General features: G+C 39.2%; 1 protein-coding gene across 1 annotated transcript in view; it reads right to left on the bottom strand.

The window, feature by feature from the left end:
- The window catches only part of MACROD2 (mono-ADP ribosylhydrolase 2), a 1,298,181-nt gene that overhangs the window by 150,679 nt on the left and 1,126,663 nt on the right, over positions 1-20,839 (bottom strand). The window contains exon 5 of the mRNA XM_032419411.1: positions 15,143-15,224. Within this exon, the coding sequence (XP_032275302.1) occupies positions 15,143-15,224 (82 nt within the window). The remainder of the gene's footprint in view (positions 1-15,142; positions 15,225-20,839) is intronic.

The following is a 20,839-nucleotide window of genomic DNA, read 5'->3' as shown; positions in this document are numbered from 1 at the left end:
GGGAAAGATAAAGGAAGAGTCAAAGATCCCTTTGCTTGTCAACTATGTATCCATTTGTCCATGTGGCAAACATTCATTGGTAACCTTTTGTATGTGTGGCTTTATGTCTGGGGAAATAGAAAATACCAGATTATGCAGTTGCCTAGAAACTTATCATTAGTAAGGAAAGTAAGACATGCAGATACATTTGAATATATAATAGAGTAGTCAGTGCCATTACAAAAGATGTCAGGGGAGGGATAGCTGCTTCCAGGGACTATATAGACTATACTGATAGCATCATCCCTAGAATGTTCCCAGGTGTTGAAGGATCAGACTTGATGTTATTATCCATTTATTCATTCATTTTCATTCATTTATCCATATAGTGGTTAACAGTATACCCAGGATCCGGATTCAGATCAGGCCAAACCATATATAGCTGTGCAATCTTGGGCAAATTATGTAAACCTATACCTCAGCTTTCTTATCTGAGAAATAGGGATAATAAAAGTACTAACTTTCTAGAGGTGGTAATACGTAATACATGTAAAGTGCATACACGGAATGAGCATTCAATAAATACTGGCTATTAGTGTTATGGTGTCATTATTATTACTACTTTTACTACTTAACCATTTATTGACCAAGACCACATGTCAGAACTATGGAAGACCTTGAAGATAGAGTTGACATTCTATTCCCTCAAAAAGCTCACAAAGAAGTGGAAGCAGCAATCAGAAGAGGAAGTAACAGATTCTCTGATGCAGGTAGGCAAAGGTTTCACTGGGAAACAGACAAGAAGCAGCTAAGTCAGAGAGAAGGTCTGTGAAGGATTTCCAGAAGAGGTGACATTTCAGTTGAATCCTAAAGGGTGAGTTAGAATTAGCTAGGGGGAAGGAAAGGCTGCAGTGCATTTCTGGCAGATGCGGGTGCCCAAGGAGGAACACCCCCTTGTTCCTTGACACTTCAGTGCTTGCCAGCTTCACTTCCAGCCACCAGCCCCTGGGTCTCTGCCTGAGGGCTTTCTCTGGGCTGCTGGAGGCCACTGGAGAAATACCAGGGAATTAACACCCCCAAGAGGGAAGCCTTTCACAAGTGACTGCCAGGATTTGCATGTAAGTACTCTAGTTCCCTTGCTTCTCAAGTGGGCTAATTCAGAAGCTTCTCCCAGAGTCTTCCCCTCCCCCCCTGCAACCCTGGGATTGAGCCAATGGTTAATTTAATTTATAATTTAACCATAGAGTTGAGGGTCCATATCTGGGTTCTCTATTCTGTTCCATTGGTCTATCTGTCTGTTTTTGTGCCAGTACCAGGCTGTCTTGGTGATCACGGCTTTGTAATACAGCTTGAAATGAGGCAACATGATGCCCCCGGCTTTGTTTTTCTTTTTCAACATTTCCTTGGTGATTCAGGGTCTTTTCTGATTCCATACAAATTTTATGATTGTTTGTTCCAGCACTTTGAAAAATGCCGTTGGAATTTTGATCGGGATGGCATTGAAGGTATAGATTGCTCTGGGTAGCATAGACATTTTAACAATGTTTTTTCTTCCGATCCATGAGCATGGAATGCTTTTCCATCTTTTTGTGTCTTCTTCAATTTCTTTCATGAGTGTTCTGAAGTTCCCAGAGTATAGATCCTTTACCTTTTCGGTTAGGTTTATTCTAAGGTATCTTTTGGTTTTTGGTGCTATTGTAAATGGAATCATTTCTCTAATTTCTCTTTCCACAGGTACACTGTTAGTGTATAAGAAAGCAACTGATTTCTGTGCATTGATTTTGTATCCTGCCACATTACTGAATTGCTGTATGAGTTCTAGTAATTTGGGGGTAGAGTCTTTTGGGTTTTCCACATAAAGTATCATGTCATCTGCGAAGAGAGAGAGTTTGTCTTCTTCTTTGCCAATCTGAATACTTTTTATTTCTTTTTGTTGTCTGATTGCTGTTGCTAGGACTTCTAGTACTATGTTGAACAATAGTGGCGAGAATGGGCATCCTTGTCGTGTTCCTGATCTTAAGGGAAAGGCTCTCAGCTTTTCCCCATTGAGAATGGTATTCGCTGTGGGTTTTTCATAGATGCATTTTATGAAATTGAGGAATATTCCCTCTATCCCTATACTCTGAAGAGTTTTAATCAGGAAAAGATGCTGTATTTCGTCAAATGCTTTTTCTGCATCAATTGAGAAGGCCATATGGTTCTTCTCTCTCCTCTTATTAATGTGTTCTATCACATTGATTGATTTGTGAATGTTGAACTACCCTTGCATCCCAGGGATAAATCCTACTTGGTCCTACTTGGTGGTGGATGATCCTTTTAATGTATTGTTGGATCCTATTAGCTAGGATTTTGTTGAGAATTTTGGAATCCATATTCATCAACTCTATGGTCAAATAATCTTTGACAAAGCAGGAAAAATATGCAATGGAAAAAAGACAGTCTCTTCAATAAATGGTGCTGGGAAAATTGGACAGCTATATACAGAAGAATGAAACTCAACCATTCTCTTACACCATACACAAAGATAAACTCAAAATGGATGAAAGACCTCAACGTGAGACAGGAATCCATCAAAATCCTAAAGAACATAGGCAGTGACCTCTTCGACATCAGCCACAGCAACTTCTTTCAAGACACGTCCCCAAAGGCAAGAGAAACAAAAGCAAAAATGAACTTTTGGGACTTCATCAAGATAAAAAGCTTCTGCACAGCAAAGGAAACAGTCAACAAAATAAAGAGGCAACCCACAGAATGGGAGAAGATATTTGCAAATGACACTACAAAGGGCTGATAGCCAAGATCTATAAAAAGAGCTTCTCAAACTCAACACCCAAAAAACAAATAATCAAGTCAATAAATGGGCAGAAGACATGAACAGACACTTCTCCAAAGAACACATACAAATGGCTAACAGACACATGAAAAAATATTCATCATCATTAGCCATCAGGGAAATTCAAATCAAAACCACAAGATACCACCTTATACCAGTTAGAATGGCAAAAATTGACAAGGCAAGAAACAACAAATGTTGGAGAGGTTGTGGAGAAAGGGGAACCCTCTTACACTGTTGGTGGGAATGCAAGTTGGTACAGCCACTTTGGAAAACAGTGTGGAGGTTCCTCAAAAAATTAAAAATAGAGCTACCCTATGACCCAGCAATTGCACTACTGAGTATTTACCCCAAAGACACAGATGTAGTGAAAAGAAGGGCCGTATGCACCCCAATGTTCATAGCAGCAATGTCCACAGTAGCCAAACTGTGGAAAGAACTGAGATGCCCTTCAACAGATGAATGGATAAAGAAAATGTGGTCCATATATACAATGGAATGTTACTCAGCCATCAGAAAGGATGAATACCCAACTTTTCCATCAACATGGATGGGACTGGAGGAGATTATGCTAAGTGAAATAAGTCAAGCAGAGAATGTCAATTATCATATGGTTTCACTTATTTGTGGAACATAAGGAATAGCATGTAGGACATTAGGAGAAGGAAGGGAAAAATGAAGGGGGGGATATCAGAGGGGGAGACGAACCATGAGAGACTATGGACTCTGAGAAACAAACTGAGGGTTTTGGGGGTGGGTGGGTGGAGGGGTTAGCCCGGTGATGGGTATTAAGGAGGGCGCGTGTATTGCATGGAGCGCTGGGTGTTATGTGCAAACAATGAACCATGGAACATTACATCAAAAACTAATGATGTAATGTATGGTGATTAACATAACATAATAAAATTAAATTAAATTAAAAAAATTATAATTTAGCCCTACTGCCTTCCTTCTCTTTCCAGCCCTTCTTTCCCACTCTCCTGCTGGTGATTCCTGGGATCATCTCCCAAAGAAATGACTTCCACATGAATTCTTGTTTCCGGGTCGGGGGATTCAAACTAAGAAAAGGATAATGACACTGAAACAAAGGGAAAAACATCTGTGAAAACACATGGATATGAACAGCCAAGATGCTTTTAAGGAAATAAAACTAGCTTCTGAGTGGCTGAAGGGAGGAGTTACGGGGGAACTGTGGGTAAACTGGCCTGTTCTAGCCGGATAATCTTCCTTGCTGGGTATGATGGTCAATTGCATGTGTCAATGTAACTGGGCCATGGAATGCCCAGATATGTGTCACACATGACTTTGAGTGTGTCTGAAAGAAATTTCAGAATGAAATTAACATCTGAATTGGTAGACTGAGTAAAGCAGATAGCCCTGGTAATGTGGGTGAGCCTCATCCAATAAGTTTAAGGTTGACCCTCCCACAAGGAAGACGGAACCATTACCCGGATGCATTTGTGTTGGGCGATTGCGGTTTTCCTGCCTTTGGACTCAAACAGAAACCCTGGCTCTGCCTGGGTCTCAAGCTTGCAGGCATTTGAATGGAAACGACGTCATTGGTTTTCCTGGCTCTTAGGTTTTCAGACTCGCCCTGGAACTCCGCCATCTGCTCTCCTGGGTCTCTAGCTTGCTGACTGCAGGTCTTGGGATCTGGCAGCCTCCATAGTTGCATGAGCCAATTCCTTATAATAAATTTTATCTACATCTATATTTATATCTATATCTAAATCTATATCCACTATTGGTTCTGTTTCTCTGGGGAATCCTAATACCTCAGATTGAAGAATTTAAATTCTATGCTGAAAATTACAGGGTTACTAAACAACTTTAAGCAGAAAATGACACACCAGCTTTTGAGAGAGAACATTTTTCATAAGAGAAATTTACTAATAAACTATAAAATGCATGCCTTAATATTTTGGTATTATTTATATTAAACTCCAGCACAGAGTAATTTTGGTCTACAAAGCACCTAATGTGCTGTTACTTATTAATGAAATCCAGTTTAGTTCAACATTATTCTATAAAATGTACTCACTTGAGCCATATTTACGCAGCATATTTCTAGCAAGAATTTTTGTCTAACAAAACCGGGGAACAAAAAAGCAATATACGAAAGAAGAGGATAAGCCTATGGAGATAGGAGCCATGCCATTCAAAATTTGGAAGCAGTTAGGGGACTGATGGAGCATGGGCACAGAGCCACTGCCCTTTTAACAGTTCTTCAAGCATCATGCTTCTTTGTTAGATGATGAAAATCAAATAAAACGTTCTTAGCCAAAGTGATACAAATATCATTTCAAAATAGAGGTCAGTCCATCAGGTGGTATTGTTCTGTATGTTCAGAAATGCCCATTCCAGAAAAACTCCCTCCCTTCCTCGGCAGAAATGACGCAGCGGCGGAGGCTCCATTTCATCTCATGGGGCCTCTTTGATGTTAATTTCATAATGGATGCTGGTTTTATTCACTGCACCCCTCTCTGTCAGATTACTCTGTTGAGTTCTGCACAAAAAGTACAAATATGACCGAAGTTCTTATTTTGACCACAAATGAGTGTGAAAACCAACTGATTTCCCTTGAAAAACCAGTTTTCAGCAATAGCTTTGTACATATCAGAAACCCCTTTAAGGACGTGTCTAACCTACTTTGAAGTCTGTAATATCTACTTCACCTGCTTTAATGGAAGACAGAGTTTGCTGAAAAACAGAGTATGCCGTGATTTTGCAATGACTCGAGACTGGTCTTACTCCTTTATCTAGAGTTTCCATAATGAATGCAGTCTTTTGGAAAGTAAATGGTATAAAAACAAACAGATTACAAAACCCCACAGAACTGTTAAGTGTGGTCTCTGGACCAGCATCATCATCATCAGCTGGGGACTTGTTAGAAATGCAAATTCTCAGGTTCTACTAAAGATCTATCAAAGCAGAAGCTCAGGGGAGGGACCTAACACTTTTTTAACAAGCCCTCCAGGTAATGCTCATGCAAGCTGCAGTTGGAGAACCATTGTTCTCAAGTACTGATATTGTGTGCTGGAGGAAAAATGTCCCACTTTTTTTGATATCCAAGCTGAGCTACTTGGTGATATCTGGCCAATGTTAATGCTGGTGAGGGGTGCCCACACCAGATGGTTACTGGGACTGAGGAACAGTCATTGTCTTTGTAAGATATATGTTTCCTTCTGTGCTGGAAATCGCCCATCTATCACACGGCTGGATGGCACAGTTACCATGGCCCATGGTTAGGACCCTAAGATTGGCTAAGAGACATGTCCGTGGATGGAAACTCGCTTCAAAGAGGCCTGTGGATTGCATGGAAAAAGAAGTGTGTTATGAAGGAGAAAGTTACCCTTAGGGCTATTAAGGCAGCTTCTCCACTCCCCAGGGTAAAAAAGGATGGGTATCTGAAATTCCTTTGTCAAATGGGCGGGTCTGTCAAGCAGAACAATTATGACAATCTTGTTGTGGCTTTTATTTCATGTGCTCTTGAGTCCTCTCTCTTAAGGCTTAATTCCTTCACACAGGCTTCTTCTGTATCCCTTATCTTTTAAATATTTGATTACTAAGGGCTTCTAGGAGCAATTTGCATTTGCAGAGAGAGGAAACATTATTAACCAAAATAAAGTGCTCTAAGCTTTTCAGGATTTCCATGAAGTATGGAAGATGTTGGTATGCTCACGGCTTCCTGTGAAACTTGACAAAGCAGAAATGCCATACAAAGAATGACTGATAAAGGGGACACCCTTGCAGTGCAAAGCTCTTCCATTAAGTTGAAAACCTGGACCTACGGAATCTAACAAATTGCTAAACCCACTTTCTGCAAGGCAATTGATAAGACTAGGAGAAATTAAAAAAAAAAAAAAATAAGCCAAAGGTTGTCCCCCTCCATCCTGCCCCAACTGGTCCTTGGTCAAGAGGAGCACTCAAATCTCATTAATTTATAAATAAATCAATAAATAAAAGGCACTGCTTAAAAAAAATCCACATGGTTCTGCTGTTTCTGGCTTGGCAAACAGGGCACATAATGGCACCAATTACTGAGATATTGGATTTCAGAGGAGAAAGATGGGGTGGGGTGAAGGAGTTTGAATTTAGTTTTAGATGTGTTGAGTTGGAGATGCCTGGAGATGTCAGCTGGGGATGGCCTGTGTACAGGCGAGTACGCCAGAGAGGCCTGGCAGGAAGAGAAGGAGAAGACAGAACGGTCAATGGGATAAAGGCTGCCCAGTCAAGTAAGACAAGGGCTGCAAAGGGTCATGGGAGTCATGTGACCACATACACACTGGTGTCAGTAACCATGCTGGACCCATCAAAGAGTTCTCTATAACCCCAGCAGTGACAGCTGTAACAGGGTATTGGAAATCACTAATTGCTCTGGATTATGGAGTGAACAGCAGTTGAAGGTGAAAACTTCCAAAAGCCTGTAGCTGAGGGTCCAGGTTAGGGCCATAGATGAAGAAGAATAAAACTTGGAGGATTTCATTTACTCCATTGCTTATTTTTATCTTTATTCTTACCCCTGTGTCTTATTAGGAATTATTTCATTCATACACTTGTACGGCAAAAGGGTTTTTTTTCTCCCCGCCCCCACCATTTGCCTCAATGTTTTCACCCATGGAACAGAAACCAGTCTACCCGGGACGTTTGAAAGTCTTTCGGAAGCACCATGCGGGGATCCCTGTAAAGATGCCTACAGCATCGCCCTTCTCCAAGCTGCATTTTGTCTTGCCTTTGTTTTATCAGAACCTCCTAATGAGATCAAACTCTGCTTAGTCAAGGTTCGTGTCCCTAGGTCTTTATGTGTTCTGCTGTTTATAAGCATTTGCTACACACACTGCACAGTTCTGCCTTTTGAAGGGACAGATTGCTTTCAGTCTATGCCTGCTGCTTGTTCCTGTGTTCGGGCGGCTTGGTTACAGCAACACTTCACTGGATTTTCATTGAAGGCAAAATGTGTTTGTAGCTTTTGAGGCCCATCAAGTGGAAATGGTTAGCACCCAATTCCTAAGAAGGCAGTCAACTCATTTATGTCACGTTACAGAGAACACGTCTTGTATAATTCTAAACATCAATGGGATCCACACATTAAAGGTGTACAAATGTGCACCAATGTGCCAAGTCACCATAAATATCCATGATTAAAGAAATTTCTGAATTCTTTCACTTTGTAGTTTTTTTCTCTACCACGAATGTGCCATTTGTGGAAAAAAAATGTACAATTCAGACTGGGTAAGCAGGTTTGTGTGTGTGTTTCTTTGACTTATGCAAAGACAACTGGTGAATTAGTTTGCTAGTGCTGCTATAACGAACTTCCACACATGTAATGACTTAAAACAACACAAATTTGTCATCTTACAGTTGTGTGGTTTGAGGTCTGACCTGCATCTCAGTGGGCTAGCATCAAGATGTCCGCAGGGCTACGCTCCTCCTGAAGGCTCTTGGGGAGAATCTGTTTCCTTGCCTTTCTGGCTATTAGAGGCCATATTCTTCAGCTCATGGCCCCTCTTTTCCATCTTCAAAGTCGGTGACCACATCTCTCTGAACATTGTTCTGTAGCCGTATCTCCCACTGACTCTCTTCTACCTCCTTCTTCTAACTTTTAAGGACCCTTGTGATTATATTGAGCCCACCCAAGTAACATAGGATAATGTCCCCATCTTTCAGTCAGCTAATTAGTGACCTAAATCTCATCTGCAATCTTATTTCCCCTTTGTAATGTGACCTAACATATTCACAGGTTCTGAGGCTTAAGGCATCCTTGAGGGAAGGGCATTTTTTTCCCTACCATACTTTGTAAATCAGGAAGCACATTGCTTTGCCTAAAAAGTGTCTGAGGAGAACTAAGAATAATCCTATTTAGAAACAGGATGATATCTTATGGGATCAAGTACATAGGCTTAAAATAAAGGTAATTTTTGAGTTTTTTAGTTTTCAACTTCATTCTCTAATTAAAAGTGTTTCTTCTTTCTTTTTCACCTTTATTCCTTTCCTCCTTCCAGTTACCTTCCCTCCCTCCCTTCTTTCCTTCCTTCCATTCTTTCTATTTTTACATTTATCTTTCATTTTTCTTTTGTCTTTCTACCGTTCCTCGTTGACTTGATTATAAAGGAATAATACCACAAACACAAATGACAAAATGGGAAACTCCTTGCAACATATATTTGAAAAGAACTAAGAACCTTACTATACAAAAAGTTATTACAGATCACTAAAAAAGATGAAATAGTAAAAAATGTGCAAAGGATATGACTAGCAATTTCTCATAAGAAATGTGGAGATATAATAAAAAACTGAAAGAAAGAATAAGCCATACTAGAAATAAAAGAAATACACATTGCTACCCATTAATTACCTTATTTCATGTATAAAAGTGATAACATCAAAAGACGAGAATGTGCCTGATTGGGAAGAGCAGGGGGGAAAGTAAACTCTCATATACTGCTCATGGGAATGTGAACTCAGTGCAATGGGCTGAAGGTTTGTGTCCCCTTAAAATTCATATGTTGAAATCCTAACCCCCAATGTGATGATATTAGGAGGCGGGGCTTTTGGAAGTAATTAGGTCATAAAGTTGAGCCCTCATGAGTGGGATTAGTGCCCTTATGTAAGGGACCCAGGAGAGCTCTCTCTTTCCACCACCATGTGAGGGTACAATAAGAAAATGGCCACCTGCAACTCAGAAGTGAACCTTCACCAGAACCCCACCGGGCTGGCACCCTGATCACTCAGGGTGCTTAGTGTGAGGTATGGGCCTTCACATTTTTGACTCTGGGAATGATGACCCTTCAGTTGTTCAGTATATGACACTGACACATAATGGTCAATTTGACAATTATTATAAGGAGTATTTTGGCTGTGTATGCATTTTGAAAAAGTAATTCTACTTCTAGAAAAGTATTCTTAAAAAACAGTGTTTGTATGCCAATATTTATCTATAAAGATGCTTTTCTATAAGTGTTATTTATAAATACATAGAGAATAATTTGCAATAATAATTCTGTAGTTCAAAAGTCTGCTTTTGGGTAAACACTAGGTCCATTAAAATTATGTTATGGAAGAATATATAATGACATGAAAAAAAGTTCAAGATTTGTGGTGACACACAGCAAGTGATAAGACTGCATTTCTGATTGTCTGCATTTTTCATTTTAAAGGACCCAAAAGATTAACCACAAAAGATAATTAATTTTCAATGGTTTGTATCTTCTTTGTTTTGATGATCTATTTTTACTATAAATCTGTACTACTTTTGTAATAAGTTTATACTTTTTAATTAAGATGGTCACAATAATTAAAATACCTCCTTTTAAAATTGTAATAAGAAAAACACACCAAAAAACAGAAAAAAAATTGTAATAAGAAATAAACATGGATATTTTAAAATTTATGATGCTTGGTCTAGACACCTCTCTGAATATTCATTTACATTGTTATTTATCCTATTTGGCATTGGCCCATTACTGTGTTTGCACATGATGAAAGTGAAGCATAAAAAGGTTATGCAACATGCATAAAGTCATACAATTACATGCTGATGAGTGTCAACATTTCTCAGTCAGGGATTCACAAATTGGAGATAAGCATCCTACTTATTCCACAAATCCTTCCATCTGAACTGCCCTTCCTCCTCTATGTCACTTACAGAATCCTTGGCATCACTTCTCTGCGCCTGCTTAACCTTGAAGTATACATTCTTCATGAAACTTGCCACAACCACCCTGGTCCTCAGACATATTTGTCTCTGAATTCCTGGGTACTTTGACCATATCAAGGCTATACTTATTTGCTAATATTGTCTTCCAACTCTTCTGCATAATATTTACCTCTCAGGCATATTATAAGAACTATATCTTAAATGCAGCAGTGACCAAAACCTTGGGTATATAGTAGGCATATAATAAATTATTTGTTGATTGATGGACAGAAAGATAACGAATGATGTTGGATGAGAAAAGCTTACAAAATCAATGAGAAGAGGAGAAGAAGAAGAGGTCAGGTGAATCTTTGTGTTGTTAGGTTTAAAAGAGTAAACCCAGATAAAATTTTTAAAAATATCATGCCCATTTGTCAGAGGATATAACTTAAAAAATTATTTTGGAGAACTACTCCTTCTTGAAAAATATAGTTGAGAACCATTGCAATAAACAAATGTAGGCTTTCCCTAATGTGGGGGAGGGGCCTGACCATGGTATTTTTTATTTCCAACATCAGGATTCTTTGATATAGTTCCAAAACTAAATTTGACATTCTTATTATGAGGAAAATTAATATCCCTAAATTCTCTATTAGAACTTAGTCTCTAATAAAAAAATTGACTTCCATATTCCAAATCTATGAAAAATACACACAATAAATCCTACAAACTGAAAAATACAAACCTTTTATGTAAAGAACAAAGAGATCTCTGAGTTGCATCGTACAAATATTATTTGCCATAGGCCATCTCATCGTGTACTGTAACCAAATTTGCAACCAAATTTTTTGCAACCAAATTATTTGCAACCAAAGCGTATGGTAATTCCATAAAGCTGCCACACTAGACTTTCAAACAATACATCTGGAAGGAAAAAGTCAAATGTGCTTCACCCACAGCAAGATATAAAACTGTTGGGAAAAAAAAAAAATTGTTGCTGCTTTCTTTCCTTTATGGTTCCTACTGCATTTTCATGATGGGCTTTGTTAGGGGTGGAGTTGTGTCCCCCAAAATATTTTGTTGAAGTCCTAACCTCCAATACCTCAGAATGTGACTGTATTAGGAGATAGGGTCTTTAAATAGGTGATCAAATTAAAATGAGGTTATTAGGGTGGGCCCTAATCCCATATGACTGGTGTCCTTACAAGGAGAGGGAGATTGGGACACAGACATACACAGAGGGAGGACCTCATGAAGACACAGAGAGAAGATGGCCATCTATAAGCCAAGAAGAGAGACCTCAGAAGAACCCAATCCTGCTGACCCCTACATGCTGCACTTCAAGCCTCCAGAATCATGGAAAAATAAATTTCAGTTTTTTGAGCTCCCCAGTGTGTGGTACTTTGTCCCGGCAGCTCTAGCAAACTATTACAAGCACTTCTCCATCTTCCCTTGTGGTCATAAGTAAGGCCTTTTGGCTTTCCAGTGACCACTCTCCTGCTTACCTTCAGGTCAAAGCACCGCACTGCCTAGATAATGGGGTTGGGATTTGATTGAGATCCATGATAAAGTACCAATTTGACTCATAGTAGAAAGTTTCCAGGAGGACATTTATAAGTATTAGAAGAAAGAGAAGCGTGGCGACTCTGAACAATGATGGGCAGCAGATGCCATTAGGAATGAGACTTTCTCAGTGCTCCAAATGCATCCCTGAAGTCGAACTCAATCTTGTCTGGAGACGCTCTGAGGAAGCGAACTATTATCACTTGTGCAAAGACAGATGCTGTTCTCAATTTTGAAATAGAGTTTGTTGCTTCCTAGCCATATGCCTCATTTTCTCAGGTATGCATCATTTTCCATATCAAAAAGTAGGGTTAATATAGTGCCTACTTTCTTAGAATTAGCCTAAAGATGACCTGACTTAGCCCATGCATTTGGCTGAGAGAAAGCTATCCATAAATGTTAGCTATTATTCCTAGCATTAATATTAGGTAGTAGTTTTGCATGTGTTATATCTTGAATGTGATCTAGCCTCATTTGTATTTTTTTTATGTATTTTGTCTCAGATTCCCGATTATGAAATGTAAAGACACGGGATTAATATACCCCAAAACATAGAGATTTAGTTTAATATAAAATGACTTTTTTCCCCTAAACTATTATTATTGCATTGGGAAGGGTTAAGAAGACTAGTTAGAGATAATCTGAGTAAGTCAGTCTAGGGTGGATATATGGCAAGTCCAATCAAAGATGGTATGGTTATGAATTAACCATAAGTTCAAATTATGGACAGATAATGGATATCATCTATATTAGTAGTCACACATTCCGTTAGAAGTCACCTTTATTTCACAGTGCATATTCAGAATTTACAAATGGCTGATGCTTCAGCATTATGGAAATACTCAACAATTTGGGGGGATTTTGACATTTAGTTTAAAAATGTGCTTACTATTATAAATATGCACTGGAAATAATTTTATGAGCATGCTATGATTCAAAGTATTGATATGAAACTCAGGATGATTTTATTATTATTTCATTTGCTCAAGTACTAAGATGCATGTTGGATTTACTTAGAGTAGCAATTTTTCAAATAATAATTTATTTTCATAATTATTAATATATTCTAGACCACTAAAACTGTTCCATTTAGAATAAATGTATAGTATGATTTTTGGCTTTGCACCACTGGAAATATCTGCTGATGGATAGATTTGTTTTAATATCAATTGATCATACTTATGCAATTATTTTATATCATATGCTAGAGCAAAAACAAGCTTTTATTTTAGAAGACATGAAAATGGAAGATACACCATAATTTCTAAACACTCAAGAAGTCCAAAATGATGAAAGCTTATGAAATATGCTGTGATATTGACAAGACACGAGAATATTTGCATCACACACCATGGCAAGTCACATTCTTTTTTCATGAATGAACATTTTCTCTTAAGAATACTTAAAAGTGCAAAAAAAGAGAATACTTTTAAAAATACAGAAATGCAGGCACAGTCAGCTCACTGTGGTTATGTAGGAAATAAAGAGAAAGGATGAAACGAGGAGACTGAAACAGAAAAAAAAAGCCATTGGATTATGGGGAGAAGAATTTATTAAATTTAGCTCATACTAACAACTACTTATTCAATAGTTGCTAAGTGCTTTACATGCTGTAAATTACTGAGTTGTTTAAAAAAATTCTAAAATGGTAAAAAAAGGAGAAGGGAGAAGGCAAAGGAGGAAAAAAAAGGCCACAACGACAATCCTCTCCTCATCACATGGGGAGTCTTTCTGAATTTACAGTATGGCCTAGTTAGAAATACTGTAGTTGAAAGCTCCAATTAAATACACTTAGCAGATTCACCTGTCAATGATAAAACTAGAGAGCAGGACTTCCAATGACTCAGAGGTACTTAGTCCACCTTGAACGTTAGCACAAAGTTGAACATCTCCAGCCATTTTCTGTGGCTATTCTTGACAGCTACCTGTGTTCTACTCTGATCTTCAGGCAGGGTGTCCTGGATTTACATTTACTAGATGGCTCTGACAGGCTGCTGAGAGGGTGAATGTGCACCATGCCCTCCCTCCCACCTGCCAGAGTCACCGGGTACATGGAAATCCTCTTCACATGGATAGGGAAACCTCAAAGGAAAACTCCCTCTGAGGCAGGCATCAACAATGCTCACAGTAGCTTGAAATTTCCTGGAAGCCATTCTTACCAGGGCTGAGGAAAGCACCTTGAGCACTGTGATTTGAATGGCACCATCAAAATAACTAGGTATTAAGCAAGCCTGGAAGAGGAACAATGGGGGGCAATATTCAAATTAACCAGGCCAACCAAATCTAATGACACATTCAGTCAATGTAAACAAGGCTCCTTTTTTTTTTTTTTTTTTTTAAGATTTTATTTATTTATTTGCCAGAGAGAGAGAGAGAGAGAGGGAGAGCACAGGCAGGGGGAGCAGCAGACAGAAGGAGAAGGAGACTCCTTGCTGAGCAGGGAGCCCGATGCGGGACTCGATCCCAGGACCCTGGGATCATGACCTGAGCTGAAGGCAGATGCTTAACCAACTGAGCTACCCAGGCATCCCTAAACAAGGCTCTTTAATAACTCTGATATTTTGCCTGCATTCTCAAATGTGAACTACGATGAATGAGCACCTTTCACAGATTGCCCTAAGAAGGGCTGCTATCTTCATTGCAATTTGGGCCAAGAAAATTGAGGGGAATAGGGAGAGAGTGCAGGAACTGTTTGAATTCTGGCTACGAATATAAACGGGCTCCTCGCAATTTCTAACCAAGGTGTTTAACACAGTGGATGTAGGCACAGGCTTAGACAACTTGGATGTGTGGGGAACAAATCACAGATCCTGTGATTTAGGGCCAGAGGAACAGTCTTTGGAGGTCATTGGGTCCAGCCCCTCACTTGTGATGTGAGAAACTGAGTGAGACTCAAGAGATGAATTGACTTCCCCAAGACAACACTATGACCTCCTGGGACAGGGAGGTCAAGGGCTTAGATTTCCTGTCACCTCCCTGAATTCTTGAAAATTATGACACAAATTGCCATGGGTTACTGGTATATGGAGATCATATTTGCAACATTTCCTTAAGCTAGGAAACAAAATAGAGTATAGCCGATGCCTCCACTCCCATCCTCAATTCCAAAGAAAACAAATCACTTTACTCACCTGCAGGGAAAAACTCGCTCATTTTCTTTTTGTAGATTTTGAAGTCAACTTCTAAGAAGACACAGAAGATGATCCGATCCACCTAGAGGCAAACAATAAATACTCAAAGTGAAAGGAAATATGGTGACCTTGGAATATCAGAAATATTCCAGAACATGGTTTTGGAGCAAAAAACAGATGGAAAACCCTCCTGTAGATTTTTGGTACTCTACTGCTAACTATATGACAGTGTTGAGTGAAGTTCAAGTGTGCGTGTGAGTTGGTGTGTGTGTGTGTGTGTGCACTCTTCATGTAAATAAGCCCATGGGCTCTTTGGTGGAAAGATGTTATATAAATCAAATAAGAAATAATAAATGACAATAAGCCACTTTGCAGCAAGCTATAAATAAGATCGGAGATTCCCACAGGATATCTAGACTTTATGCCCTATAAAACAACCATACGAGAGGTGTATAGCAGACTGACAATAAAGTATGTCAGTAAACAAAGAGCTCTTTGTCGTACCCATCTTAGACAAATAAATTTATCAAAACTGTTAGTATTTGAACATGGTCTAAAAAGCTTCTTGCAATTTAATTTGCAGGAAAGTCACTTGCTTTTAGCTTAACATACTCAGAAATGCAACAGAAGTACAATATAATTAGTTGACAGTGACATGAGGTCAACAGAACTTTAATCTGGTAGATATTATTGAATAAGTAAGCGCTACCTCAAAAGTAAAACAGGTCTGTCATCCCTTTTTCCTGTTTTGGGAGAGCTTCTCTATGTAAGGTGTTTCTTTGAGACCTTCGGAGAGTAATATGGTAAACAGAGAAGAGAGATGGAGTGCACCTAATACCTCACGTATATCTGATATTAAATCAGTGACTCCACTTCATGTCTTGAAAATAAACATCCCTTTAGTCCTTTTATTTTAACAATCTACAAAAAGTTAAAAATTACTCAATCTATCAAATGGCAACTGGTAATTGAATAGAACATTAAGCAAGGCATTTCTCATGGCAATAGGGAATAGAAGTGGGGCGTGCACGTGGCAGGACATGAATGAACCCAAATGTATGTCATCCACCTAGCCCTGCAGCTCTCCCAGCCTGTGGAAAACAGATTCACACTAGGCAAATTCAAAGTGCCCAGCAGGAGAGAAAATCTACAGGGATGGGTGGGCAGGGAGGGCTGGGACACAAGGAATGGTTGTGGCTCCCTGATCCCTGTACAAGTCCAGATAGGCTGCCTCCTGGGCAGTCGCTGGACTTCTGTGCTATCATCATCAAATACCACTCAGCCCCAGTAGCCCTCCCCGCAAAGGATGGATTATAAGAGAAAGCATCTGGCCTCCAGAAATGGAAGGATTGGGTTGCAAATAAACCTTATTTTCTTATCCCTGTATTCACTTGAGTTTCTGGTGTCCAGTCCTGTCTGCATATCATTAACATTTTCTACAAATGCAAAAACTGTCACCATCAACTCACTCTTCGGGTGAAATATAAATTTAGTTGAATAAATGGTGAGCTATCTGTGCAATACTGAATGCTCGTCTCTGCTCTCCTTATGGTGTGTTTATGCCCCGTAGCTAAAGATAAAAATCATAATGTTGAGCAATAGAAACGAGTTACAAAAAACATCTTCTCTATGATGCCATTTATACAAATCTTTAAAGCACAAAGATATAAAAGTGTAGGGATTCATTCATAAGCACTAATATACAGAAACATACCTAGAAATGTCACACATGAACTTCAGAAAAGAGATTTGAGAAAACTATGGCAAATGGGTAAAATGTATTAACTATGGGGGTAGGTACCTGGAGATCATATTATTTTCTATAGTTTTCTGTGTATTTGAAAAACTTTATAATTAAAAGTCCTAACACCAAAAATAAGACTCTGTGTTAGACATATTCTACTCTCTGGCTATATTAAACTACTTGTAATTCCCAAACACCGTAATTATTCTTACTTCTGTACCTATGGGTTGACTTTTCCTCCAGGTTTCGAATGGTCAGATTATTTCTAAAGCCACCTAACTGAGACCAAAATCAAAACAAGAAAATTTGATTCAAAGCAGATCTAAGGAGACCAAACTGGACAGTCTCATTTTTACTCATTTCCCCCTATCTTTATGGTCACTTAGTATAAATTACGGGATTTTAAAAAACACTACTGTTGCCTGCATGTGTGTTTGTATGGGGGAGGGTTAGTGATAGTAATGCTACTCATTGCTGTTAAGTGAACTTCTAAACACCACAGAAACTAAAGACAGATTTCTTAAATATTGCAAAGAATTATAATCCACCTTTTAGCATTTTAGGCTTTGTTACCATGGAAATGGTATGAGTCCAGAATTTAGCAGCCTGATTTATTTTCCCAGAGAGTAGATGGATGATGGGGGAAAAGTACTTTTATTTTAAACTAATTGAGTGGCCCATTTTCCCTGCCCTGACCCTGAGGCGTAACACTGAAAATATCTTGGAAGCAAATTGAATCTAAGAATTAACCCTCATTTGCCAAGTACATTTATGTATGCATATGTGAATGTATTTATATACATGTGCATAAACTTATTCTCTGGGCTTATTGTTGGAAAAGAGCTCCATTAGTTGACAAGTGCTGTGTTTATAAATTCATAATGGATATTGATCACTGCTTGTGGTAGATTATATTTTCCAAGTGCAATGAGATACCCCACCCCTTAGACTCTCTTAAAATGTAATGCTGATACTCCTCTCACTGAGAAGTGGGATCTATATTTCCTCCTCTTAAATCTAGGCTTGCCTGTAACTCTGACAGAAATACTATGTGACTTTAAAGTCCATATCATTAAACGTGATACAGTTTCTGCCTTGTCCTTTTGGGAGGGTCGCTCTTGTATCCAACCTTCATGCCACAAGGAACATGGAGAACCCATTTGTTCAAGTTCTAGCCAATAGCCTAGCTGAAACTGGGTAGCCTCTTGATGATTTCACCTCCTGGTTTTTGAGCTACCCCAGGTGATGCCACATGGAACAGAGATCAGCTGTTCCTACTGAACTCTGCCCAGATTGCAGATTTGTGAACAAAACGGAATACATAGCCAGAAATCTGATATTCTGGTTTCTTCCTGTTGCCAACTGTTTCGATTCTTGCTTTTCCAGTTATGTAGTACGTGATCTCTCTTGAAAGCTTCAGACTGAAGGGATCAAGATCAAGTAGAAGCCACAATGGGGTGACAAGAAGAACACAGAAAGTCTAATGGGTACATGGCTGAGAGATTGGAAATCTGGTTTATGCAAAGGGAAAAGAGCCTGGTGATCCATTCTAGCCCCGGATAAATTACATGACAATAAATAAGAATGCCTCACTATTGAGGCTCAGGAGCATATTTTCAATTTTTCTTTTATGTTCGGCAACAGAACAATTGTGTAAAATGGTTGCTCTTGAGAGACTATATTTACGAGTCGATCCCATTTACAATTGCACTCAAAACCATAAGATACCTAGGAATAAATCTAACCAAAGAGGCAAAGAATCTGTATTCAGAAAACTATAAAATACTCATGAAAGAAATTGAGGAAAACACAAAGAAATGGAAAAACATTCCATGCTTATGGATTGGAAGAACAAATATTGTGAAGATGTCAATGCTACCTACAGCAATCTACACATTCAATGCAATCCCTATCAAAATACCATCAACTTTTTTCAAAGAGATGGAACAAATAATCCTAAAATTCGTATGGAACCAGAAAAGACCCCGAATAGCCAGAGGAATGTTGAAAAAGAAAAGCAAAGCTGGCGGCATCACAATTCCAGACTTCAAGCTCTATTACAAAGCTGTCATCATCAAGACAGTATGGTACTGGCACAAAAACAGACACATAGATCAGTGGAACAGAACAGAGAGCCCAGAAATGGACCCTCAACTCTATGGTCAACTCATCTTTGACAAAGCAGGGAAGAATGTCCAATGGAAAAAAGAAAGTCTCTTCAACAAATGGTGTTGGGAAAATTGGACAGCCACATGCAGAAGGATGAAACTGGACCATTTCCTTACACCACACACAAAAATAGACTCTAAATGGTTGAAAGACTTAAATGTGAGACAGGAGTCCATCAACATCCTAAAGGAGAACACAAGCAGCAACCTCTTCGACCTCAGCCACAGCAACTTCTTCCTAGAAACATTGCCAAAGGCAAGGGAAGCAAGGGCAAAAATGAACTATTGGGACTTCATCAAAATGCTTTTGCACAGCAAAAGAAACAGTCAACAAAACCAAAAGACAACCGACAGAATGGGAGAAGATATTTGCAAATGACATATCAGATAAAGGGCTAGTATCCAAAATATATAAAGAATTTATCAAACTCAACACCCAAAGAACAAATGATCCAATCAAGAAATGGGCAGAACACATGAACAGATATTTCTGCAAAGGAGACATCCAAATGGCCAACAGGCACATGAAAAAGTGCTCAACATCGCTCGGCATCAGGGAAATCCAAGTCAAAACCTCAATGAGATATCATCTCACACCAGTCAGAATGGCTAAAATGAACAAGTCAGGAAATGACAGATGTTGGTGGGGATGCGGAGAAAGGGGAACCCTCCTACACTGTTGGTGGGAATGCAAGCTGGTGCAGCCACTCTGGAAAACAGTATGGAGGTTCTTCAAAAAGTTGAAAATAGAGCTACCATAGGATCCAGCAATTGCACTAATGGGTATTTACCCCAAAGATACAAATGTAGGGATCCAAAGGGGTACATGCACCCCGATGTTTATAGCAGCAATGTCCACAATAGCCAAACTGTGGAATGAGCCAAGATGTCCATGGACAGATGAATGGATAAAGAAGAAGTGGTATATATATACAATGGAATATTATGCAGCCATGAAAAGGAATGAAATCTTGCCATTTGCAACGACGTGGATGGAACTGGAGGGTATTATGCTGAGCAAAATAAGTCAATCAGAGAAAGACATGTATCATATGACCTCACTGATATGAGGAATTCTTAATCTCAGGAAACAAACTGAGGGTTGCTGGAGTGGGGGGTGGGGTGGGAGGGATGGGGTGGCTGGGTGATAGACACTGGGGAGGGTATGTGCTATGGTGAGTACTGTTAATTGTGTAAGACTGCTGAATTACAGATCTGTACCTCTGAAACAAATAATACATTATATGTTAAAAAAAAAAAAAGAGAGACTATATTTAGTCATTTATTTAAGAGTTATTAACTGAGCAACTCCAATTTCTTGGGTCTAGCCCACGTGCCATTCTCTCACAAGAAAACTTGAATCCAGATTTGAGTGCTTTTTTTTCTCAAGGCCAAACAATTAGTGACAAGATCTCAGGCATCTTAACTCCACATCAAGTATTCTTTCTGTGATATCACCCACATGGAGACACATGGGACTGAGTTTATAGGCCTGTCACTAGCTCTGTGACATTGGACAAGCCACTGAGTCTCTCTGGGATCCAGCTTTCATGTCTTTATAAGGAAAGGATTGAGGGCACCTGGGTGGCTCTGTCGTTAAGCGTCTGCCTTCGGCTCAGGTCATGATCCCAGGGTCCTGGGATCGAGCCCCACATCAGGCTCCCTGCTCGGGGGAAGGCCTGCTTCTCCCTCTCCCACTCCCCCTGCTTGTGTTCCTGCTCTCACTATCTCTCTCTCTGTCAAATAAATAAATAAAATCTTAAAAAAAAAAAAAAGGAAAGGATT

Source organism: Phoca vitulina, unplaced genomic scaffold, assembly GCF_004348235.1.
Source record: "Phoca vitulina isolate PV1807 unplaced genomic scaffold, GSC_HSeal_1.0 scaffold22, whole genome shotgun sequence".
NCBI lineage: Eukaryota > Metazoa > Chordata > Mammalia > Carnivora > Phocidae > Phoca > Phoca vitulina.
Note: the sequence above shows the minus strand (reverse complement) of the source record. Positions and strands in the feature narration are given on the sequence as shown.